The sequence below is a fragment of the Podarcis melisellensis genome (genome assembly GCF_964234715.1).
Source record: "Podarcis melisellensis genome assembly, chromosome: 5".
Taxonomy (NCBI): domain Eukaryota; kingdom Metazoa; phylum Chordata; class Lepidosauria; order Squamata; family Lacertidae; genus Podarcis; species Podarcis melisellensis.
The window spans coordinates 67,932,104-67,957,433 of record NC_138537.1 but is presented as its reverse complement, the minus strand read 5'-3'; the positions used below and the strand labels follow the sequence as shown (position 1 = coordinate 67,957,433).

The window sequence follows — 25,330 nt, the reverse complement described above, 5'->3', positions numbered from 1 at the left end:
GATATTCAAGATTATAGTGGGACTAATTATACAGTGTTGCTGCCCTGGTACATAATCAGTCTTAGACTGGTAGACTGGTGTGCCCAAATATTGGCATCTCTCTCTCTCTCTCTGAAAATATTTATATATAGAGAGAGAGAGAGAGAGAGAGAGCGCGCGCACACACACTTTTTTCAGCTGGGACTCAGTGGAACTCAGTTATGGCACCTCTCTATCTCTATTTTTGGTGTTATTTTTCTAGAAAAAGAGGTACCAGAATTCACTATGAACACCTCCCTCATTTGCTTAGAATGGCTTTGCTTGCATATATTTTCATTCTTTTATCCCTTAGTAGGAAAGAACTTTCTGCATTCATGCTTTCTCAGAAAAGCTATTGTAGCCATTGGAACAAATGCATTGTTTCCTCAAGCTCAAGGGGGCAAGAACAACTTAAGTTTCTGATACCTGCTTATTCTCTCCTGCTGGTTATTTATATCCTGCAATACTGTATATGAGAACTATCCAAACCGAAAATGTAGCTGCCTTGTCTTCAGACTTTGCTCCCATTCAAGCAAATATAGTTTCCTAGTAAATGTGTAGTTATCGTCACATTTCTGTAAACCTTCTAATTTGGTTATTCTGTAATTCTGTCATTTGCTGTAGAATATATGATTGCTTAAAGAGTGGGAAGGAGCACGGTAGAGGAAAGCAGAGGCTGAGATGACATGCAGGTTTAGTCCATCACTAATTTGACAGCCAAAGGCACTGAGATTGCTTTAGGAAAGCTTGCAGCACTCCTGTAATGTTACTGGGATTGTGGCCAACAGGTTTGGAGGTACTTGTATGTCAGAGCCAAAAATGGATTTTTATTTCACAGTGCAGAGCTGGAAGCAAGATTTGTCTTTTCAGCCATAGGCAGCTAATTGCCTTGACTCTGGTTCAGACGTGACTGGATTCGTTTTTGAGGGACCTGCAGCATAATGATGTAAAAAGCTTTTAATTTTCCCACACAGAAAATAGGAGCTGAACACCTAGCTCCAGAGCTTCAGTATTCAATTAATTAAGTGTCCCAGTGCTAGACTTTACCGTAAGACAGGAAATTAGAGGTGTGTAAGGTTGTGTCTGTATGGAATATTCTGTTAGCTTGAAGTGCAGAAATTTAATCTGTTATTTGGATTTCTTACTTCTGTGGGGGGAACGATTGCTGTTCCTGTTCTGTGTGTGTCTTCATGTGTTCACAAACACATCTGAGAAATTCCATGAATCTTTTATCATTGAGGGACGCGGGTTGCGCTGTGGGTTAAACCACAGAGCCTAGGACTTGCCGATCAGAAGGTCAGCTGTTTGAATCTCTGCAACGGGGTGAGCTCCCGTTGCTTGATCCCTGCTCCTGCCAACCTAGCAGTTTGAAAGCATGAAGTGCAAGTAGATAAATAGGTACTGCTCTGGCGGGAAGGTAAACGGCATTTCCGTGCGCTGCTCTGGTTCGCCAGAAGCAGCTTGGCCATGCTGGCCACATGACCCGGAAGCTGAACACCGGCTCCCTCAGCCAATAAAGCGAAATGAGCGCTGCAACCCCAGAGTCGGTCACGACTGGACCTAATGGTCAGGGGTCCCTTTACCTTTACCCTTTATTATCATTGAATTTAGAAAGGTAGAACTTAGCTGACCAGAAATTATCTAGAATAGGCTATCTAAACTGGGTAGAAGCGAATGTAATTGGCATATATTGGACCAGTATAGACATCATATGTAGCCATGTTTGGTAGCCTAAGCCCTTATTAAGAGCCTGAATGTGCAGAGAAACTATATGCTGAGCTAAGAGTTAAACCCTACTAAGGGATTGTGTACTATGGAAATGTCCATGAAAACTGCTTTTCATCATGCAGGCAAAGAGGTTAGGAAGGTAGGGAAATGATGGTTCATTCTGTATTGAAGCAAGATTTTGCTATGAATAATGCAAACAGTAGGTTGCAAAACCCATTCCAAACAAAGCTTTCATATCCAGATTTGCACCCCATCCTTAACTATGCAGCAGCTATTCAAATGTTAACACTACACTATGGTTAAGGGGGAACAAGCAATGGACAAAACATTATGTCAGAATGGAGTCATTGATCAAAAAAGAAAAGACGGTGATAATCAAATCAATACCAGCTACACTGGTACTGTAGTTGGTATCCTGTTTAAAATGCTGACCGATACATTCCATCTAGATTACAAACATTACTCTAGTCTATGGGGTGGAGGTTGAATTATGGAAGCTTCTTGTGTGCTCTGGCTTTTAAAATGCCTATTGGCATTACCACTGTGACAGTGAAAGGTGAGGCAGGAGATAAGCTGTTTTTACCATTAGGATGAAACCCAGAGACCCTAGGTGGGACCATTGAGCTCTTAATGGGCCTCTGTGCATGAACCTTATCTGCCAAGTATCCATAATCAGATAGTGAGGGAATAAAACTTCCAAACTCTTAAAGCTTGTGCATGTTCTCAAACTGATGAAACCCTCCTTATCCCTATGGATCTGTTACCAGATGCTCTTAAAGGTAAACACATGCCTTCAATTGAAATCTGGGTGTAATTATTTAGTATTGCTTCCTGAATTGATGCCAGAACATTCTGGCTATTAACTAAATGTCATCGAATGAATAGTTGTGAAACATAATCAATGAAGTCTGAAATGTGCGCTGAGTTTTATTTGGTCCAAAGCTTCATTATTCTGCTGAATTCTTGTTGGGTAGCAGGTGTTACGTTCTGTTACCCTTAAGATCAGAAACTAAAATTGCTTAGCACTCTTTAGATGAGAGAGCACTGATGCTTTTATAAATTGGAGTCTGCTTTGTATGGCATAGTGGCCTGGGGAGACCAGGAGCAGCACTCAAGGGTTATGGATTCATTTATCTCAGTGTTTATAGTTGCTGCACTATTAACTTATTTAATCAAATTTGCATTAGCCGTGGCTCACAAATATGCTACTAGGCTTGAATCCTAAACTTTCTCTCATGCAGCATAGTTGTCTGTTAAGCCCGTATTCTAGATGTTTCATGGCTGGAACTTTACCTGGAAGTCTTCTAGTACAACCCCTAGTACAGCACTTTCTGAGAAATCAGAAAACTTGGTCAAACTTTCCTTACTGTGTGCCATGCATAGAGCCCTAATCTCATGTTCCTCTCATATGCCAAAGGCAAAGGATTGATTTGGGGAGTCTGCTATACCCAGGCTGCTGTTCCAGTCCTTCCACTTCATTGTTGCTTTGCATAAAATTGCTTGAAACCTTGCTGCTTTAACATTTGGGGCACAATCGAGCTTCTTCGGTGTTCATTCACAATAGCCGAGCGAAACCTCTGTTGTAAGTGGCAGTGTGATTGCTAGATGCTTCTGTCTGCGTAAGACAGGGGTCAGCAACCTAAGGCCCATGGGCCGGAAGCAGCTCGTGGAGGTCGTTTGACTGGCCCCCGATCTGCCCCCGAACCCAGTTACCCACTCACGTGCTGCCCTGAACTGGCACAGCTCAGCGCGGGGACTTGCTTCTGCAGTGACAGAAATTGTGTCTGCACACTTGCAGATGCCGAAAAACACCAGGGAGGGGGCACACTCATGCGCACACACATGATCCGGCCCATGGAGGGATCTCTGCGGGACCAATCCGGCCCGGGCAAGATAAACCTTGCTGACCCCTGGCGTAAGGGAATGGCTTTGCCCAACACAAGATTGGTATACTGCCTGTGCCTGCTTTTAGACAAAATAGGTTCGATCAAGGTGTCAAATGACGTGGTTGTAGTTGTTTACCTTCACTTCCGACTACTATAAAGCTCTCTCTACATGGGTCTGCTGCTAAAGTGCTAGGAATCTATCTTGCTCAACTTGCTGCTGCTGCAGTTCTGCAGTAACTGTTACAGTAGCAACTGGTGTGACTCCATTTCCAGACTCAACTCAAGGTGCTGGTTGTTAACTTTTAAAGCCGCAAATTGTTTTGGATCCCTAAAGGGCTGTCTCCTCCCATAGGAACCTGCACTTCTGTTAAGGATGCTCTTTTGTGTACCCCATCAGTTTCTGAGGCATCTCTAGTAATGAGGTGCAGGGGATAGCCTTCTCTATGTTTGCTCCCAGCCTGTGAAACTCTTCCACAAGAGAGCTCTCTAATGATTGTCCACTACCTTTTGAAAACTCATCTGTCCTGGCAGATGTTTTCAAATTTTATTTAATTAGTCTGCATTATATGTCTTTTCTGTCTGCACCTAGTTTTTGTTATTGTTGTCATTTGCTCTGCATTTGATTGCTTTTGATACTGTGTACTTTGGACGCACTGGACATTTTTGTGTGGAAAGGCAGGGTGCAAATTTGCTGTTAAAAAAAAAGGTGGGAATAAATGAGATGGCTTTATCTATCTTGATCTGCTTGTGGACTCTCTCGAGACACCTGACTGGCCACTGTGGAAGACTGATTAAACTAACCTGCACCTCTGTGTAAGGCTAGATTAAATAGACTTTTATGGTGACATCCTGCATGGAAATTCTGGCATTCTCATGTTCAGCAGCACCCTATCTGTGGATGGGGAAGATACCCCATTGTGTAGTGTTTGAAATTTTAAGTATCTGTGCAGGATGCTCAAACCCTTTGGGATACAAGATAGATTTTTAAAAATCCCTTGCTGTTCACTACACTTGTATCCCACTCCTCTTCCAAAGACCCCAGAGTGGATTTATTTATTAATTTTCTTATATTTATATTTCACCTTTATTCCGCCATGGAACCCAAAGTGGCATTCATGTGCTTCCCAACTTCAGTAAGATGGTGGCCTCATATCATGCCCGGGTTACATACTGTTCTCAGGTGAATTCCCATCTTGATAGTATGGTGCCTTGTATACTGAGCCACCAGCAGAAGAACTTCCTCATGTTTCTTTGAGTAACACTGTAGTGAAGAAACGTGCTGTTTCTTCCTGGAAGTGGCCTTATTGCTGTTACGTAAGAAAAGAAAAATGGAGATTGGATAATTTCTGTGACGGTGTAGCATAAATTGACCTGATAACAGACGTGCATTGCACCTCAAGTCCCTTGATTACATCTTACTGTACTACAGTGGTACCTTGGTTTACGAACTTCCGTTCCGGAAGTCCATTCTTAAACTAAAGCATTCTTAAACCAAGGCATGCTTTCCCATAGCAGCAGGGGACTCACTTTACAAATGGAACACACTCAACAGGAAGCGAAACATGTTCTCATTCCAAGGCAAAGTTCACAAACCAAAACACCTACTTCCAGGTTTGCAGCGTTCTTAACCCAAGTTGTTCATAAACTAAGCTGTGCTTAAACCAAGGTACCACTGTATTGCTGTTTTCAAAACAGGACCTGTTGTACCACGTTGCAATAAGTGACCAACAGTTAGATATCAACAGCTATATATGCTGATCACATGCATAGCTTCAATCTTTTCTCTTCTTAAGAACATTTTATAGGAAAGCAGGTGCCATAGCCTCAATCTAGTTTACGGGTATATGAACTCAGGTGGAGAGAGAATTAATGGTTCTGCCTCCCTGTTTCCATCAGGCAAACATATGTACCTAAGCAGAGGCTCTAGGCTAGTTGGGATAACAGCTGCAAAACTGCATGAAGAGCCCATTCAGGCAGTTCCAGATATTCCAACAGAGCAAATAAGTGTAGCAAGGAAGATTTCTGGAAATAAGTAGCAATACCTTTGTTGATTAGAATTTGGGTGGTTGAGAATGCATGTTAATCAAATGAAAGGGAGGTAGCAAGCTGGAGGGATCAACTTTCTGCCTTCACATAGGAGATTATTTCAGACCCGTGCTATTTTAAATCTGAAACTCCAGTCCAGACGGAATAGGAGTGTCTGCTATTTCTAGATCTACCTTGCACGAGCATCCTATTCGCTATTGCATTACTACGACAGAGGCTGTAGCAGTGAATATAATATAAATCAAGCTGGATCACAGTTGTGTAGTATGGACAAACTAGACATTTGAAAGTACGTATGGATTGTTTGAGTAGTTATGAAATTTAGGACTATATCCAACGACTTTTAACATAATAGCCTTCAGTCGCTAATTTTGTACAGATACATACTCTTTTTTGTATTTAACCTTATAGGTCTTCTGCAAAATGGGCTGAAGCAAAATTTGTAGCAAATACCAAAAGGTTTAGTTCAAAGAAATTGAGATTTTATAAAATTGAGGCAGAGTGTGTGGTTCCATCAGTAGCCTGAATACAATATTTCAGGGTGCCTCCCCTCATAGTTATAGAGCTTCACAAATTTACATCTGAAGGGGACCTTGTCCCATGTATAGTGATATCATGCAAATGAACCCCTGTCACTTGTTTCCACTTGGGATGTCTCCTACGCAGTGCGGGAAGCCAATTGTCAACAAACCAACCATCACATATGAAAGAGTATCTACGGTTCCACTCATTCCGACAGCAAACAGTTGGTTGTGCCTTGAGGGATTGGAGACGCAGCAATGAGTACCAACCAGCTGTTTGGGGGCGGGGCCATTACTCAGTGGTAGAGCACCCCAAAGGGGCCTGATTCAGTCCCCCAGCATCTCCAGGAAGGGCTGGGAATGTGCCCTATCAGAGACCCTGAGAACTACTGTCAGTCAGTGAAGACACATTACTCTGCTAGACAGGCCAATGGTCTGGCTCAGTATAAGGTAGCTTCCCATGTCCCCTACCCAGCAATAATAGCGAAGTTTTGAAGGAAATATCTACATGTTTGCCAGCCCATATATCTGCAGGTATGCTGATGCTGGTGTTGGTGGCAGTGGTCCATTCATAAAAAAGATTTAGAAAAATCACCACTGGAAAGTACAGCAATGGAGTACAATACAGAACCACAGGCACTAGCATCAATTCCATAATGTATGAGGCAAGATAGCATGGCAGAAGAAAAGTCAATGTACAGGAAACGTGTCACTTTGGGTAGTTCAGTGAAGCCATTTGATGTGTGGTAGCATGGTAATTACAGCATATTGGAGCAATCTCCTCTATATACAGCATTGTACTTAAGAAATGGAAGAGGAAATTGTTCTTTCCAAGTAGCTAGTTGGTGTCCTCTGAATAAATTGATTCCTACCTTAATGCAGAGCAACAAGAGGATGTTCGCTGGCAACTCAAGAAATGAGCCATCCTTTCCTCTTAAGGAGCTCCAGGCTGAGTCAGTGCAGATGTTGCTGCAGTCCGCTCTGTAGCAAGCTGCTCATCCGAGTGGTCTATTCAAGATTGCAAGGCTATTTCTGAGATTAGGAAAACTGCATTCCCTTACCCGCAGTTGTGGAAGTAGCCCCATCTATTGTATGCCCTTACTTCAGAGAGAAGAACATATCACAGGTATTTGACAATGTACTGTTTCAGGGTAAACATCAGCTACCATATTCCAAGTCACCTTTTCTTTTTCACACTGAACAAGACGTTAGAGGTGCTATAGGTATGGGCTTAACACACTGCGAAGCTCCTGAAAACTAATGGCTTCTATTAATAATTTAATTTAGAAATTTAAAAGCCGTAGTCCTAAATACCCTTATTTGCAAGTAAGCACTTTTCAAAAGGAGCCTCGCTGCTGCATGGAGAAGTTTAAGATAAAAGTGCAGCTGCAAGCTTCATAGAATAGTTAGGCTTTTAAAATTTTATATGAAGATTTAGATTGCAGTGGCTGAGGGTCAGAGTTTAGCAATATTGTCCATGCATTTTGCAGTAAGTAGCTGGCCATGACCATAAAAAGATTTTAAAATTAATTTATTAACCGTCATTTGTGGGCGTATTTAGTAATTGTGCCATTATGGCTCCATCAGAATGAAATTCAGATTTCCTAATTAAATAAGTTAAGCGTGAAACAGATGCAGCAGGTTTTACGTGGAATTGTATTTTAATTCTGTTGTTGTATGGGGTTGTTTGAATAAGCAGTTCAAGCAGAAATGTGCAATTGGTGTGGATTAACCAATATTTCTAAGGATTCCTGCTTAAGCGTTCCCTAACGTAGTTACTCTTTTAGCCTGCAAACATTTTCCTCTGTCTCTGCTTCTGCCAGTTTGCTTGTATAAAATGTACCAAAATGTTTTTAGTTGTTTCTGCTGGGATTCCTAAAAGATGTACCAGTATCACTTTGATTCTGGGTGTTGGCGATTCACTCTTCTTGCTGTGCTTCTTTCTTAGATAATGTTTTGCATTTTGAATCTTTTTGCGGGCTGTTAGCACACTCACGCCCTTGGCTTAAAATGGAAATTAATTCCTATCAGGGCTATTTTTCTAGAAAATGAGGTGCCAGAACTCACCATGAATGCCTCCCTTGTTCTCTTAGAATGGCAATGGCGCCCACCTGAGAGGTGCTGGAACTAAGTTCCGGTGAGTTCCAGCTGGAAAACCCCCCTGCTTATAGTACTTTAAAAAGATTTCTCTCTCCTCACCCACCGGCTTTAAATTCAAATGAGCAAAAAATTGTAAGGTATGGGAATTGGCTCGTGAACTGTATCCATACTGAATGACAGATGGCAACAAGAAGTATATCTCCTGAAAGGTTCTACCAGTTCATTGTCTTCCCTACAGTAGGATGTTGCTAGATTGGTGTCCTGGCACGGGTCATCTGAAATAACCCAGCACTTGCTGTTTTTCTTAATAAATCTTTCCTTCCTGTTTTCCTTTGCTAGGCACACCAAAGGCTTCCTCCTTGGCAGACCATGAGAGTGGTCTATTGCAGTACTGTAGTGCCCTCTGATGGTGAGTACAATAAATAAATTTCTTCAAGACAAGATTCCTACCCCAATGCTCAAAGATTATGTGTCTGTATTGGTATTTTTTAAAATCAAGGGTGTGCCTCAGTATTCCCCCCCCCCCCATAGAAGTTGTGGCAAATGAGGTTCACTTGTAGGCAGACACACTTCAAAACTTGATGAAATGGTTAGCTGGTTAAAATAAACACCTTTACCTACTCTAACATTCTCGCACTGCTTTGTTGCAAGAAGGCTGTGGCACGTGATTTTCTTTGCCACTTACCTTTTTCTCTTTTTGCCCATTCTTAAATTAAAGGAGGTTCTTTCCCCATTGTTTGTTTTGTTCTTGGTGACTTCATGTCACCTTACCAGCCTTGTTTAGGGCTACCTTTTCAAGGTCAACTCCATGCCTTGAAGGTCAGTCAGAATTCTTGCAGAGATTCAGAATGACGCGTAGCTGTGTTTGGACTTCTGCCTCAAAAACCAACTTGAAACATATCACTTCCATTTTCGTTTTTTAAATTCCTTTTTCTTCTTTGCTTTGCATATGTACCTTTCACAACTGATACTTTAAAGAGCTTTAGCATTTCCTGCATCTTAGTTTGAGTTTGAAACCAATATGGCTAGTATGCATATGTGGTCTTAAAGCGACAGGCCTTGGTTTTCTTTGCTGTGGGTTTGTGTCCTCTCCAAAAATATGTAAATTCCGGACTAAAGACATTCATGGTGGCTGTTGCCCCAGTTTCCTTAGCTGTATTAGTGTAAGAGGAGTTGTGGCTGTAGTTGCTCAAAATGGCCTCTCCCAACTCTCTGGCTGAGGGACATCTGGTCCTGGGAATGTTGCAAAGGAGTTCTGAAGTCAATGTAGAGTCTACAGAGTCATACGGAAACATTGTGCGTGGCAAAAAGCCAGTGAGATTTTCAGCTAACCAGAACAATTCTTTTAAAAACAAAACGCCTTCGTCCTCTCCCTTCATAGACCTCCAACAGAATCTATAGTCTCTGAATCATGTAGTCAAACCTCTGGCATGGCCCCATTGTTAAAATGTTACTGAATTATTAGAGCTGTTGTAAGATAGAGTCAGCTAGATGCTGTCTGTATTGAGCTTATATTTCCCCTTGTTTTTATCTAGTGTCACAGAATGTGTACCTGTCATACTGATGGGAAACCTGAAGTATCCTGCCCACTGTCCACTTGGGCACTTGAAACATGGCTGTTACCCCAACAAAAAATAGTTGAACCCGATCAGCAGTCAGAACTGTTCTGTATTTATTTTAAGTATGCTAATTTTTTTGAAATGATTTTCTACTTAGTAGTGAACTCGCATTTTTAAACTACAGAGAGAGGGAGAGGGAGGGAGGGAGTTTAAAATGCTAACCAAAGAGAAAAGTCTCTCAAAACCTTGGGGATACATTAAGCTATTTCCAATAGTACCTTGTTAAAACTGAATTCAAGAAAAAAATGGCCATTAAGAATGAATTGTGAGATTTCTATAATTTCATTAAAGTAAACGGACCCCTGACCATTAGGTCCAGTCGTGGTCAACTCTGGGGTTGCGGCGCTCCTCTTGCTTTACTGGCCGAGGGAGCCGGCGTACAGCTTCCGGGTCATGTGGCCAGCATGACTAAGCCGCTTCTGGCGAACCAGAGCAGTGCATGGAAACGCCGTTTACTTTCCTGCTGGAAAATATTTATCTACTTGCATTTTGACGTGCTTTCAAACTACTAGGTTGGCAGGAGCAGGGACTGAGCAACGGGAGCTCACGCCGTCGCACGGATTTGAACCGTCAACCTTCTGATCGGCAAGTCCTAGGCTCTGTGGTTTAACCCACAGGGCTACCCGAGTCCCTATAATTTCATTACTAACATGGTATTTTCAATAGAGAGATTTTTTAAAATGCAAAAAGAATCATTTCTTCACTTAAATAGCGGAAAGCTCCTGGCACTGAATGTTATTGTTATTTATCAAATTTTTGCACCACCCTTCATCTGAAGATCACAGGGCAGTTTACAGCATAAAAATACAAAATGAAGATACAAAATACCATAATAGCAACAACAACCAATAACCCATCTCCTACACATTAAACACATTTAAAAGACCATAGATGGTTTAATCAGCCAAAGACCAAGTTATAGATGAATGTTTATTATTGTTCTTGGGTGTCTTTTGTGTTGGTATTTTTTTTTAAAGAGAAGTTAAAATTATTTGCCTAAATATTGAAGCATCTTACACGGGCCATTGAATAACAAGACAGATACTTGTTACTGGTGTTGTTTTCTGTAGATCGGACTTTGCATGCAAAGTCTATGTGGCATTTTTAATTATTATTTTTTTGCTTTTGAGAATGGCATTGCTGTTGCACACAAACTTTAAAGTTCCCCCAAATGAGTCCTAGAACCAGCTGCTGGAACCTCTGCTTTATGAATTTAGTAACAGTGTTTATTTTAAATTACATGATATACTTGAAGTAATCTGTTTGGAATGTCTGCTTCCCTGCCCCCAGACGTTACAGTGGTTTATCAAAACGGGTTACCTGTAATATCTGTGAATCTTCCATCCCGGCGTGAGCGGTGCCAGTTTACACTTAAGCCTATATCGGATTCTGTTGGGGTATTCTTACGGCAACTACAAGCAGAAGACCGGGGAATCGACCGGGTTGCCATTTACTCACCAGGTACCACTCAGCATTACTGAAGCAATTGGATGAACACCTACAATACAATGTTAGATTCTGCACTTGTTTTCTGTGCTTATAGTTCCTTTAGTTTGTTAATGCATTTTCATCAAAACTGCTTGTAAAACTGATATGGATGTTATATCATATTAGCAGTATTTCACATGTCCTGTAAAACTGTTATGTTGAGGGTGGGGGTGAAGATAATCCACACTCTAGAAAATGTCGTCTCTTTGATGTTTTCTTAGGCATACCTAAGATTCAGAATGTATAAGCTCGTTTAATAAAAAGGATACTTGGTTTCTTGTGGCTACAGTTAACTACAGTACTGGTCACTTTTATTTCTTTGGAATAGCAGATCTTGTGATATAAATTGCTTTCTAGATGAGGTAGTTAGAATGTAAGCATTTAATTCTGTGCTGCCTACTACTAGGCCTGTAGAGGTTGGTTCTAGGTAAGAGGTTGGTTCTATCTTCTTTGATTATTGGAAAAAACACAAACTATAGCTTACTAAGCGGATAACAAACAAATGGGATAGCTCTACATAAGGATGGCGTTAACCTGTGTGCTAGAATACTGGTTGTGACAAAGACTTAGGCAGAGAGTGGGGTTCAGCATCCCAAATTGCTGCTACTCCAGCCTAAATCCTACCCCACTTCAAACCATTTTGGAAACATTCTAACACATAGGCCTGCCATTGCAATTCACACATATCAAGGATACCTCATATTTTGGGAAGCTTTCGTTTTACAAATTTGAAGCTGTGGGTTGCACTCCTGGAAATGTGTTGTGAATTTAATATATATATATTTACAAAGTATTCTACACTGTTTTGCACTGGAATGCAGTACATTGATATTAATTTCTGGATAGTTCTTAATAGAATCTTTTCCCTCTTTCCCCTTTCAGATGGGACACGTGTTGCCTCTTCAACAGGCATAGATCTCCTACTCCTGGATGATTTCAAACTAGTAATTAATGACTTGACTTACCATGTTCGTCCACCAAAGAGAGGTAACAACTTCATGTAGTTAGGATGTATTTCCAGAAGTTATTTTTGGGAAAACCCTCCATCTAGCAATTTTAAAAAAGATAATTTCATCCATACTGAAAAAGACTAGTTGATGGTTCATCTTCCACAAACCTATGCATTCAGAATTCTGAGCAGATTGTTCTTTCCCTGACCGTCAGGATGTGAAGATAACTGTGAAAACATTCCAACAGCTTCTCCAGCATCTCTAAGGCAGAACTATTGTGACTTGCCTAGTTCTTTGCTCCACCCCCCAAGTCTCCAGTCACATTTCTGCCACCCCCCTACACACATCCATTCTTATGGCCTCCTCTCATTCATACTTCTCATCCTTAATTTTTTAAAAATCTCAGTTTCTATAAAAAGGACTTCAACTTAAAGAAATGACAGACAATCTGGTAGAGAAAACCCACAATCCTGGTGGCAAATTAATGTCCTCTCTTATAAGAGATTCCTCTAGGATAAAGTATGCTGGGGGGACGGGACACCCCATATAGATCACTGAATTTATGACAGGTGTATTGATCACTTGACTTCCAGGTGTACACATTGTTGTTACTACCATGGAACCTCGGTTTTTGAGTGTTTCAGAAATCGAACATTTCAGCTTTCGAATGCCAAAAACCCGAAAGTAACTGCTTCAGTTTTCAAACAATTTTCAGAAGCCGAACGTGCTGCCCGGCTTCCATTTTGAGTTTCCCTATTGTATTGAAGCTTCTGCTTTCAGTTTTCAAACGTTTCGGAAGTCGAACGGTCTTCCGGAACAAATTGCGTTCGAAAACCGAGGTTCCACTGTATAAGGCAGCTTGTTAGTCTGCTAGGGATTCTTAAGTGCCAACGCAACACACACGAACTTCAGTTCAAAGAACAGCAAGCAGTATTCTGCTCATGGAACAGGGTTTTTCCATCTCTTTCTACCTCTCCACGGCAGTCCCCAGCAGCTCCTGAGAAGCTGCTTCTGAAGGTCAGGGGAACCTCAAGAATGGTGTGCAATAGAACATGGGGAGATAGAGAGAGAGATGCTAGTCAGCAGAACCACCAACACTTCTCAGTTTGTGTGAACTGTAATTCCTCTCTGCTGTGGAACAAAAGTAGCGGTGAATTTTAGGTTCCAAAATGCACACATCGCTAGGGCAAAAATCAGGTATATTAATAAAACTATGCTATCAGCCATGTGGCAAATGTGACTTTGAATATTTAAAAAGGCAGTAAAAATGATTAACTGGCAACTTCACCTACCATCTGCTGAAATCCTGGGTCTTGATTTGGCCTAGGAGTTCAAGCCAAGTGCTCTTCACAATGGCAAGCACTTCTGAGATTTTGGTTTTGCTGTTTGCTGGAACTTATCTGTGAAATTCTTAAAAACTGAATGTCACCAAAAAAATGATTGCATGGCTGTGCCCACAAATAACAGGGGAGGTCCTGTGTAATAATATGGAGTGAAAGGTTAATCACACTTCTGAAAAAAGAAGCTGTTGCAAAATACAGATGAGACCAAAGGAGAACCTGATGAGACAGAAGAGGTCTTGGTTCAATTTCAGGGAACAATAAGACCATTAATAAAATGTTGTGTGGACTGTGAGGGCCCTTTGAATCTTCCAGCCTTCCCCAACCTCCTGCCCTCCAAATATTATGGACTTCTATCAGCCTCAGCCAGCATGGGAAATAGGAAGGGATAGTGAGAGTTTTAGTTCAAAACATCTGGAAGGCCCCAGGTCAAGGAAGACTGCTTTAGTCTTTCTCATGTTCTGTCATGGAGGAACTTCTCATTAGGTATAAAAAGTACCCATTTTTAGAACATTAATATGTAACTATGACTGAGTTTCCAATGTAGGAGGCATAAGCTGGAATTTAGTTTTATTTAAATCCATACATAAAAGCTTTCTCAGAACATAAAGTAACATCTAGCAATCATTAGAACAGTATAAAGGTAAAGGGACCCCTGACCATTAGGTCCAGTCGTGACCGACTCTCGGGTTGCCGCGCTCATCTCACTTTATTGGCCGAGGGGGCCAACGTACAGCTTCCGGGTCATGTGGCCAGCATGACTAAGCCGCTTCTGGCAAACCAGAGCAGCGCACCAAAACGCCATTTACCTTCCCGCCAGAGCGGTACCTATTTATCTACTTGCACTTTGACGTGCTTTCGAACTGCTAGGTTGGCAGGAGCAGGGACTTAACAATTACAATAAATAATTTCTAAACCACAATCAATAAAACAACAGCAAGCCACAGTGCATAAAATAATACAATACAAATTGAGAAGCAGAGACTGGAGGGTGGGGCAAGGCAGGTGGAAGGAGGCCTTGCCTGATGAAGTCTCTCCCCTCACATGTTAAATTAGTTTGACATACTTCTTGGCTAGATTGAAGCATATTGATATAAACACACATTGTAGTTAATAAAACCCTGGTATTTATACCTTTTGTGTGTATTGATAGAGAAGATTAGAGCTTGCAGGAATTGCTGTGGTTCAAATGTTGTGCTGCCTCCATCTCTGCTGAACTGATGTCTGTCAAACTTGGCTTGTTTTGTAGATTCACTGAGAATTAACAAAGGCAAGCTAAACCTGAAGACTGTGTGCTGAAATTTACTGCTTGCAAGGTTCTATATATTTTAGTTTGCGTTGTCTTGACAAAATTTACAATATCTAATTGTTAGGTAGAAACTGAGCAAAGGTGTTTTCATTAACCTTAACAACATTAACATTAACCGTTTGATAAATGTACAAACTTGTAAACAGTATTATTGAAAGAATGTGGTTACAATGGGTGGCTATGCAATATGAAATATCAGATAAGTGTTGATTTTGTTGCCTTCTCAGACTTGATTATCCTAATTAATTTGTGCATGAAGTACCAGTTCACTATAGTTACCTTAAAATGATTTGCGTGTTCAGATCCCGAGACCTCGCTAATAAATAAAGACACATTTGACTCAAATTTTTGTTTTGGTTTTTGGCAGAATTTAGGCCACAACTTTATTGATTACAGATAAGTGAGTGGTTGCATAGACTCTGTTTCAACTAGCTCCCTACGCCCACGGTAGGTAGCGTTGACCCAGGGTGCATCATAGGACAGCCAAGGGTAAACACCTGGGGAAGGTCAAGAGCCTGGGAGCAGACTCTGTCCACTCCCCAGATGCTCCCTGGGACACAGGCACAAGCACAACCCCCTACCGGGAGTTGACCAAACCAATCTGAGTTCTTGGATTCCTTTAACAAAATACCCTTCACATAGGGACTGGCACAGCTCCGCATCCCTATCCACCTTGAACCCGTGCCTATCCACAACCTTACAAGTTGTGACGATTTGCTACGCGGCAGGCAAAATCCAAAAGGCCACGGCCAATCAGTCAAGTGGGGAAATTCCTACCGTGCTCCTGTCCCAATGACAGATGACACACGATGGCATGGCAAGGTCAAGAAACGCTAAATATAGGGAGAGGTGGGTGGGTGTTCCAATGCATGAGCGAAAAGAGGAAACTCTACAACACATGCATGGGTATAAATAGGTCCCTCAAACTGTCTGCCTTCTTTCCCATTGGCCAAATTGAACCCAGCAATGAGGGACCACCAATCAGGTGTTGTGGCTATCCAAACGATCCCACCCACAACCTTGGGTCAGTCACGTCGATCTCACCGCAACACGTGCCCTCTGTGAGGGAGACCCGATTTAGACCAGACAGTCACTGGCATTAATAAACATTGAGTACTAAATTCTGGCGTCTCCATTTGGCCTATTACATTTTCATTTCCCCTAGTAATAATAATAACATTATTATAATAATTTATTATTTATACCCCGCCCATCTGGCTGGGTTTCTCCAGCCACTTTGGGCAGCTTCCAACAGAATATTAAAATACAATAGTCTATTAAACATTAAAAGCTTCCCTAAACAGGGCTGCCTTCAGATGTCTTCTAAAAGTCTGGTAGTTGTTCTCTTTGACATCTGATAGGAGGGCATTCCACAGGGTGGGTGCCACTACCGAGAAGGCCCTCTGCCTGGTTCCCTGTAACTTGGCTTCTCGCAGTGAGGGAACCACCAGAAGGCTGTTAGCGCAGGGCCTCAGTGTCCGGGCAGCACGATGGGGGTGGAGACGCTCCTAGGCTCTTCTTCAAAACCATTGTGCACCCTTGTTACTGGAACCCAGTTGTTTGTATCAGTGGGAGATGCAAGTTACCTTAGGGAAGCAGAGGAGAACGCAGTGTGAGGCCATGGCCTAATAGTAAAATTAGATTTTGAAATATTAAAGTGAAGTACTTGGTAGAGATATAAAGGTCCAGAAAACCAGTGGAAAAATTCAGGGGTCTCCCCCCCCACTTCCCGGTGACACCTCCCCTTCCAGTTTTTCCAAAGACTTTGGGGGATCTTGGAAAAACTTGCTCTGAAACGTTTTCTCTTTGGAAGGAGCTAACTACTTTTTAATACAAGTTTCTATTCACTCAAAATGTGCAGCATGAAGATTTTTATGGAAGAGAATCTGCAGCATTTGAGCAATAATTTCTGTGTATTGTGTAGACATATACATTCACATTAGGACACTGGTGGCGCTGTGGGTAAAACCTCAGCGCCTAGGACTTGCCGATCGCATGGTCGGCGGTTCGAAACCCCGCGGCGGGGTGCGCTCCCGTCGTTCGGTCCCAGCGCCTGCCAACCTAGCAGTTCGAAAGCACCCCCGGGTGCAAGTAGATAAATAGGGACCGCTTACCAGCGGGAAGATAAACGGCGTTCTGTGTGCTGCGCTGGCTTGCCAGATGCAGCTTGTCACGCTGGCCACGTGACCCGGAAGTGTCTGCGGACAGCGCTGGCTCCCGGCCTATAGAGTGAGATGAGCGCACAACCCTAGAGTCTGGCAAGACTGGCCCGTACGGGCAGGGGTACCTTTACCTTTTTATACATTCACATTAGCTTGTACAAAACCAACAGTGCAGTCCTATACATCCTTACTCTGAAGTAATTACCAGTGAGTTCAGTGGTTTCTGCCTAGTGGGTGGGTATAGGATTGCAACCTTATATATTTATATGTTTATAGATGCAAACCTGTGTGGAACTTAAGCAGAGTGGGTTCTGACTGAACCTGCATGGAATGCTTTGTAAAATTCAGGAATATGCCAAATAGTACAATTTTATGTGCTAATGATCCATTTTATATTGTTTAAGCAGAAAAAACTATTTAATAAATAAATTCAATATAATCAATAAATAAATTGCATATATTCAATAAAGACGTGGCATATATTTCCATTTTCCCCAGCTTTTCCTGGGAAGGTAGGGTCAGGAGGGATAGTTTTTTTACATGGCTTCAAAATTTATGCTAATTTTTCATCAGTAGTCCTAGACCTTCCTCTTCCTCTTATTGCTGCTGATGAAAAATGATCCAGTATATTTTTTCGATTACACACACACACACACACACACACAGAACATACACAAACACGCACACAATTGCAAGCAAAGTCCTAATTCCAGTGTTTGGAATTAACGAGCATAAAAGAACATGGTTATTCATATTTGGTGTGTATCTTTAAACATTAGTCTCCGCTGAGCCTTTGTTTGAAGCAGGGTGTCATTTTCTTATTTTATTTGGTTCTGTAAATGTCAGTGCAGTGAGAGCAGTTTTTCATTTCGGTTCTAATAAGCTGTTAGAGGCATAACCACTGTGAAAAGCAGAACGTTAAAAAGTCCTGTTTGCTTCTTTAGACCTCTTAAGCCACGAAGATGCAACCACGCTGAATGATGTGAAGACATTGGTTCAGCAGCTATATACCACACTGTGCATCGAGGAACACCAGCTGAATAAGGAGAAGGAGCTGGTTAGACGGCTAGAAGACCTCAAGCAGCAACTAGCGCCCCTGGAGAAGGTGAGAACCTCTCTTCATTGAGTGACATCCTAAGCTGCTTTGATGAGTGGCTCAGTCGATGGCATAGCACAAATTGCATTGTAAGCTAGCAATAAATGCAGCTGAAAAAGTAGAGCTTAATAGCTTTGTGTTGCTAGTTGGATTTGTAGCCTAAAGGGAAACCTACTTTATGCATTTTTTTCTGATCTTTGTCAGAGCACGGAACTATTAAATGGGTTCCAAGTGAGTTATTTTTCATCTGCGAAATGAGTTTTTGGCACTAATATTAAGCATTTCAGGGTAAATCCACAATACAGTTCAGATTTAAACATAAAGATCCTTGCCAATGGAAATACGCTATACATATTGCACATGTCACAGTAGTCACCTGGGTCCTGTCCCCCAGACTTTGTTTACATAGAGTGATTCCTTTGGTGGTGCTATGAACTCTAAACTACAGCCCTTTGGCATTTGCCTGTAATAAATTACTCTGAAACTGTGTGGGGTCCGTTTTTCAAGCTCCTCCATCACAAACCACCAAGAAAGTAAGTGGATCAGCTCAGTTGCTGTTGCATTAGTTTGTCCATCATGCTTGCTCTTTAAAATTTAAATTTAAAAAGGCTACCTTCAGAATGTAAGACACCAAGGCCCCATTCGGAGGTAGCTCAGCTTGCTATCTATTGGCTATAACCAAGGTTTGTTATTGGCTATACTCATGGTTAGTGAAGAGAGAGCTGAACCACAAGTTCCAGCTTGGACAACACACTAAGGAATATGTATGGGCAGTCCTTGTAAGCTATACCATTGTACTTTGGTTCTCAAATTTAATCTGTCCCGGGAGTCCGTTCGACTTCCAAAAAGGTTAAAAAACCAAGGCACAGCTTCAGATTGGCTGTAGGAACGTCAGTCTGCGTCGGACTTTCAGCTTCCAAAAAACATGCGCAAACCGGAACACTCACTTCCGGATTAGTGATGTTAGGGAGCCGATTTGTTTGACAAATAAGGCGTTCGACTACCAAGGTACGACTGTAGTTTGGTTTAACATGTTGCATGAATCAGGTCAACGACAGCTTCTCTCCCACCTTGCATCCTTCTTTGCATGTGTATAATTTACATATATGATTACTTGTTTTTCTGGTTCCCCCCATTCTATATCTATATATTGAGACAGAGCTTATGTGAGGGTCTTAAACAGTAAACAAAATGAAAAGGGATGCAGCAGGGGGTTGGTAGTCAACAGAAAGAAATGTTTCACAATATCAGCATTGAAAACACCAATCCTACTGTATGTGCTTATTTCGTGTTTAACGTTTGTTGAGAAGCAACAGCTCAACACAGTTCTGAACATTTTTGTCCTGCAGGTTAGGATGGAAATCCGCCGGAAAGCAGAGAAGAGGACCACCTGGGTGCTCTGGGGTGGACTGGCTTACATGGCCACACAGTTTGGAATTCTGGCCCGGCTCACTTGGTGGGAATACTCTTGGGACATTATGGAGCCGGTGACCTACTTCATCACATATGGCAGCGCCATGGCAATGTACGCATACTTCGTAGTAACACGTCAGGTGAGGCTTGCTTTTGGTTTTATTCTGCGTTATAAGCGGGTGTCCAGAAAAACCCATTCTCCTAAATATGACTTTTCCTCATCTGTGCTGTTCTTTTCTTGAAAACGAGGGTGCCTACCCTGCGTACTTCTGAATCTTTGGCTGGTTTATCCATATACCATCATAATGTGACAAAAATTATGCAACATTAAGTGATGACGTGTGTGTGTGTGTGTGTGTGTGTGAGAGAGAGAGAGAGAGAGAGAGAGAGAGAGAGAGAGAGAGAGAGAACATAACAAATATAGTGGAACTTCGGTTTTGGAGCGTCTCGAAAGCCGAACGTTTCAGAAGCCGAAGGCCGAAAACCCAGAAGTAATCGCTTATGTTTTTGAAGGCGCCTCAGAAATCGAATGGCTTCTGAGGTGCGTTTCTCAATTTTCACCATAGACTTTGCCAACAACCCTTTGCACCTCAGTTGTTGAACGTTTTGGAAGTCAAACGGTCTTCCAGAACGGATTAGGTTCGACAACCAAGGTTCCACTGTATAACATTCAATTTATAACAGATATAGCAACAGTCATAACTCACTGAGCATTAGTTGAGATGAGCAAATTCCTCCATAAACCAAGGATCTGTTTCCTTCTGTTGCTCTGATGAACCACTGCACAGTTGTTGTTTTCAGAGTAGCAAAGGTGTCAAAACTTGCATGCTACTACATCCCAGAAGAGGCAAAAAGTTCAACCCCCCCCCCACCTTGCCATAGCTTAACTCCTTCACCTGAATCTAGCAATATGTAAAATGATAACTGGGTGATAGGCCAAAAAGACTTCACACCTTATCACTCTTTAGCTGATAACAAGACTTGAGTTCATGGCTGTAGATAAGCTTCAATATTCTGTTATGCATTTATTGCCCACTTCCTATATTTAGCCAATGCAAGTATTAATTAATCAACAGTTTTATCCCCTTTCTTCCCACCCTCATATATTAATGCCTTCCTTTTTTCTTTTTTATTCAATCTTTGATTGCACAGGAGTATGTATACCCAGATGCCAGAGACCGCCAGTACTTATTATTTTTCCATAAAGGAGCCAGAAAGACGCGTTTTGATCTAGAAAAATACAATCAACTCAAGGATGCTATTGCTCAGGTAATGAAAGTAATTTCAACTAACGGGGGTGGGAAGATGCCCTCCCATCCCATCCCAGTGTTGGATCTTGGTAACTGAGTGAGGCACTTTCCCACATTCTCTTATCCCCATGTATTATGAAGCGCAGCATATTATGGCAGGTGTTAATAATTCTGGCATAGATACTAAAGGTGGAATCCAACATTGTGCTCTTCCAGTCTGCCCTCTCCATCCCCCACACCGTTCTGAGGGTTCTCCCAACCCGCCCCCAAGCCAAATTAAGAGGCTACAGAGGGCGGAAAGGGGGGAAATCCCTGCTGTACAAGTGGAAGTCTTTGCTCTCAAGGCTTCTCCTGAAAGTGCTGGTTAGGTGGATCCTGCCCTAAGTTTAAATGGCTGATTTGAACCTGCAACAGTGCAGGTGGGGAAATGGAAGCCCTAGTTCTTGTCTTGCAGGGGCTAAAAGAGTAAATGATTGCACACATCAAATCTCTCTTCTTCCCGGTGGATGAGTATGAGTAGCTGCTACCAAACCTTAAACCTTTTGCCCACCATATGTGAATGCATGTGATGGCAGTTTCATGTAGCTGGCATGCCTCAGCTGAGAATCCAACATGTGCATCAATGTCATGTGATAGCTGAGTGACTAATGGCCATGTGAGCTGCCCATGGAATATGCCCTAATCTATCCATGGTTTATGGCTGTACAAATTACCTGCAGATAGTGAGTTTGTGGGACTGCCTTGGGTGGCTCACTGATGTTTATAGAAGAAGAGAACAAGAGTAGGGATGAGGAAATAGTCAGGGGCTGGCACTAGGATTGTATCTGATTTTTAGAGTTGCCAGCTGCCCATCATTTTCCCAGTCTAGTCAGTAAAACCACCTCTACCATGGTCTATAATTCCAACGAACTTTACAGGGCTCTTCCTCTTAACACCAGGGCTGCACATCTGATTCCTTGACCCTATTAGTGTCGGGGCTTGCCAGCATTTTTTTAAACAGACTTGGCAAGACTTCTTACATTTATGAATGCTGTTCTTTCTGGCCCTGACATTAATCTTGGATTCTATAGAATGCTGTGTTGTCCGTTGTATACAGGAAATAAGCATTATCTGGTGGGAGGTGCGTATGATCTCTAGGAGAGGGATAATCCATTTTTTCTGCCACTTTGGAAGTTACTGACTTTGCACTTGCTGCAACTGAAATTGCTAAGTCTTTGGGGATAATGTTCAATCTACTTGGAGGGGGATTATTGCACTTAATTAGGGCTGGGTATTTTTTATTTCAATTGGATATATGTAAATAATCATAAAAATATTGTGTTTGTGTAATAATAATAATAATAATTTATTTATACCCCACCTATCTGGCTAGGTTTCCCCAGCCACTCTGGGTGGCTCCCAACCGAATATTAAAAACACGATAAAGCATCAAACGTTAAAAACTTCTCTAAACAGGGCTGCCTTCAGATGTCTTCTAAAAGTCAGAAAGTTGTTTATTTCCTTGACATCTGATCGGAGGGCATTCCACAGGGCGGGCACCCCTACCAAGAAGGCCCTCTGCCTGGTTCCCTGTAACCTCACTTCTCACAGTGAGGGAACCACCAGAAGGCCCTTGAAGCTGGACTTCAGTGTCCAGGCTGAATGATGGTATCATCTACTTATTTTAAATAAAATTTCTATGAGTTATATCCTCAACAATAAAGAGATCACATTACTTTACAGCAGGAGTCGTTAACCTGTAACCCCCCAGATGTTACTGAGGTACAGAACCCTTCATTCCTGACAACTGGCTGTGACTGGTGGGACTTGTCATTCAGCAACATCTGGAGGGGTGTATTTCAGCACATTGTGGCGAAATGTGGTTCTTATAGCTTTCTCTCCCCCCCCCCTTAATTTTCAGGCAGAATTGGATCTTAAGAGGCTTCGAGACCCCTTGCAGGTGCATTTGCCTGTCCGACAAATCAGCGATAAAGACTGACCAGCCCAGGTCCTCTGAACCCTGGCAGACTTGGCAAAACGGTTCATAGCTCTCGCCTCTTTAATTAAAGCATTGCTGGTGGAAGCTGGGAGGTCTTGGGGGGGTGGAGGGCTTTTTAATCATTCAAAGCAGAACAAGGACCATGGCTGGGGAGGGGTCAGTGTGTTCAACGAGAAGATCGGGCATTGTGGGATGTTAAGTCTTTTCAAAGGGCTTGACAAATACCGTCACATTTAAACGTTCTTTCTTCCTGGATGAAAATATATATTAAAAAGTCGGCATTTCATAAACAGAATGTATAGGGGGCATATTTTTCCGGCTTTGCAGTGTCTGCCTCTTGATGATGCACCAGCAGCCTGCTAAGCTTTTTAAAAGACTTCTCCTCTTTCAAAATACCAATAATAAATAATAACAGTGCATCAAAAAAAGGGGAAGAAGAAGGGGGGAAAGCACCATCTTATGAAACTATGGCTGCTGATCCAATTGGCCCTACATGAACATGCACTCTAGATTGGACCTAGTGTGTCTCTTTTGTAACCTTCATGTGAAACTGCTTTTTACTTTAAAAGAAAACGAAGCAGACTTTCTCCTTTATGGGATGATTACATCACTATAATCAGTTTTATCGATATCACAAGCGGAATAACCCTTGCCCTGAACGTTTGATAATTGACACTTTGAATGACTTCCTACATTCTTAAACTTGAACATGTCCCACTGCCCTGGATGTACTTCTAGATATAAATGGTGATATTGCATGAGAGAATTTTTCATATTCAGTCTTAAGGGAGGGAAGTCTCCCCCTACTCTTTCCACCCCAGAATCTGGTAGTGACCTGGATTAATCAAATCACAAAGGTTGGTTTAAATATATATCAAATTGGGTACTTGACTCAAAACCATGACTCTTTACAGAAAAGCATTAGGACTGGTATAATTAAATGTGATGTTTGCGTAGCAGAGTGAATGATGTGTCTTTCATGAAGTCGCCTGGTCTGGAGACTCTGTCAAAGGCCTGGAGTAGAAGACCACAGAGTTCCACATGGATTCACAAGCCCTTTCTTTCTTTGGTAGCTTTAAAAAGAACGCCCCGGTGCCTAGGAGCCAGGGTTTCTGTGGAGTAGCAGATTGCAAACTCCTTTTTTTATTATTGTTGTTATTATTTTAAAAGTTGAGGAAATGGCACTCCATCACCCTCCACTTCTTGCAAGCCAACTGGGCGGTTCCGCCCCCCCCCCTCCCCTGAGCGGATCTTGCATCCTGCATGGAGTGGAATCAGCCTTTTCTTATCATCCTGTGATAAATACTGTGGAGACAGGATGGAAGTTGCAGAAGGGCTCTAAGCTTAATTCGCAGAAAGGCCGGGTGTTTCCTTTCAGTTCACTACTTCTCACTGTGTCAAGGCGAGAGGCTCCCACTTTCTGGAGAAACCATGTTTTAAAGTGTACAAAATAAATATAAACCAGACGCCAGGTGCCTTGCAGATGTGGAAATGCAGACAGGACTGTTGCTGCCTCCTCTCACTCGATGGCATGTTGGACTGAATCGATGCATGTTCCAAGGTGTTTTTTCTTTCTTTCTCTCTCTCTCCCCCCCACCTTTGTCTTTCTGTTCTCAATTACATTTTTGATTTTCGTTGGGTTTTTTTAAAAAAACAAAAACAAAAACAAACCTGTTTTATCCTCTTTGTATGCGGCATTTTAAAAAAGGAAGAAGACGAGCAGTCCTGTAGAGGAACATTTTATGTGTGTTTGGGGCGAGGGAGGGGCATGGAGAAAAAAGTCCTTAAAAAATAAAGTAAAATACTGAACATGTGTAAAATCCTGTATCATTTATTAAATATGTATAAAAGAGCAATGTACTTCTGGAACAATAAATAACTATTCAGTTTTTGAACTGTTGTGTTGAAACTGATTTCTTCCCAGTTGAAAGGAGTGAATCGGTGTTTGCTAACTTTTGCCTGGCAGCCTGTTTGGGCCTTTTTCATTCATGGATAAGCCCAAACCAAGATGTCTCATGCTTTACAAAAATCACACAGGGATGGTAGTTCAGTGTGGGAAACAACATTCATCCAATAGATCACAGTATGTGGCGGTACATTCTCAGCGATTGTACCTCTTATGTACATGGAGTTGACGACCTGTATGCCAGTGATCATCACATAAGCACACAATTTCCTGTATGCAGTATAATCTTTATTGTAATAGGCAGACTTTTCCTCAACTGATAGATATCATTCTTGCCCTGGAATGGCAGTAAAGAAGAATGCCCTGCAATATAGCTTTGACCATAAACTTGAGATACAGAAGCCTAACTTAACCCATGGGTGAGGAATCTGTTGCTCTCCAGTTGTTGTTGGACTTGGAGTCATAGAATTGGAAGAGTTAGAAGGGACCTCAGTGGTCTCATATAGTCGAACCTTTGCAA

At 42.0% G+C, this 25,330-nt stretch overlaps 1 protein-coding gene across 2 annotated transcripts in view; it reads left to right on the top strand.

The window, feature by feature from the left end:
- The window catches only part of MCU (mitochondrial calcium uniporter), an 80,907-nt gene extending 56,108 nt beyond the window's left edge, over positions 1–24,799 (top strand). The window contains exons 2-8 of one of the 2 annotated variants that reach the window (XM_081913183.1): positions 8,639–8,708; positions 11,209–11,379; positions 12,289–12,393; positions 18,112–18,272; positions 19,613–19,816; positions 20,829–20,945; positions 22,831–24,799. In XM_081913183.1, the coding sequence (XP_081769309.1) occupies positions 8,639–8,708; positions 11,209–11,379; positions 12,289–12,393; positions 18,112–18,272; positions 19,613–19,816; positions 20,829–20,945; positions 22,831–22,953 (951 nt within the window). In that variant the 3' untranslated portion in view covers positions 22,954–24,799. Of the gene's footprint in view, positions 1–8,638; positions 8,709–11,208; positions 11,380–12,288; positions 12,394–18,111; positions 18,273–19,612; positions 19,817–20,828; positions 20,946–22,826 lie in introns of both variants that reach the window. The other variant, XM_081913184.1, reaches the window with a different exon arrangement.
- The last annotated feature ends 531 nt before the right edge of the window (positions 24,800–25,330 follow it).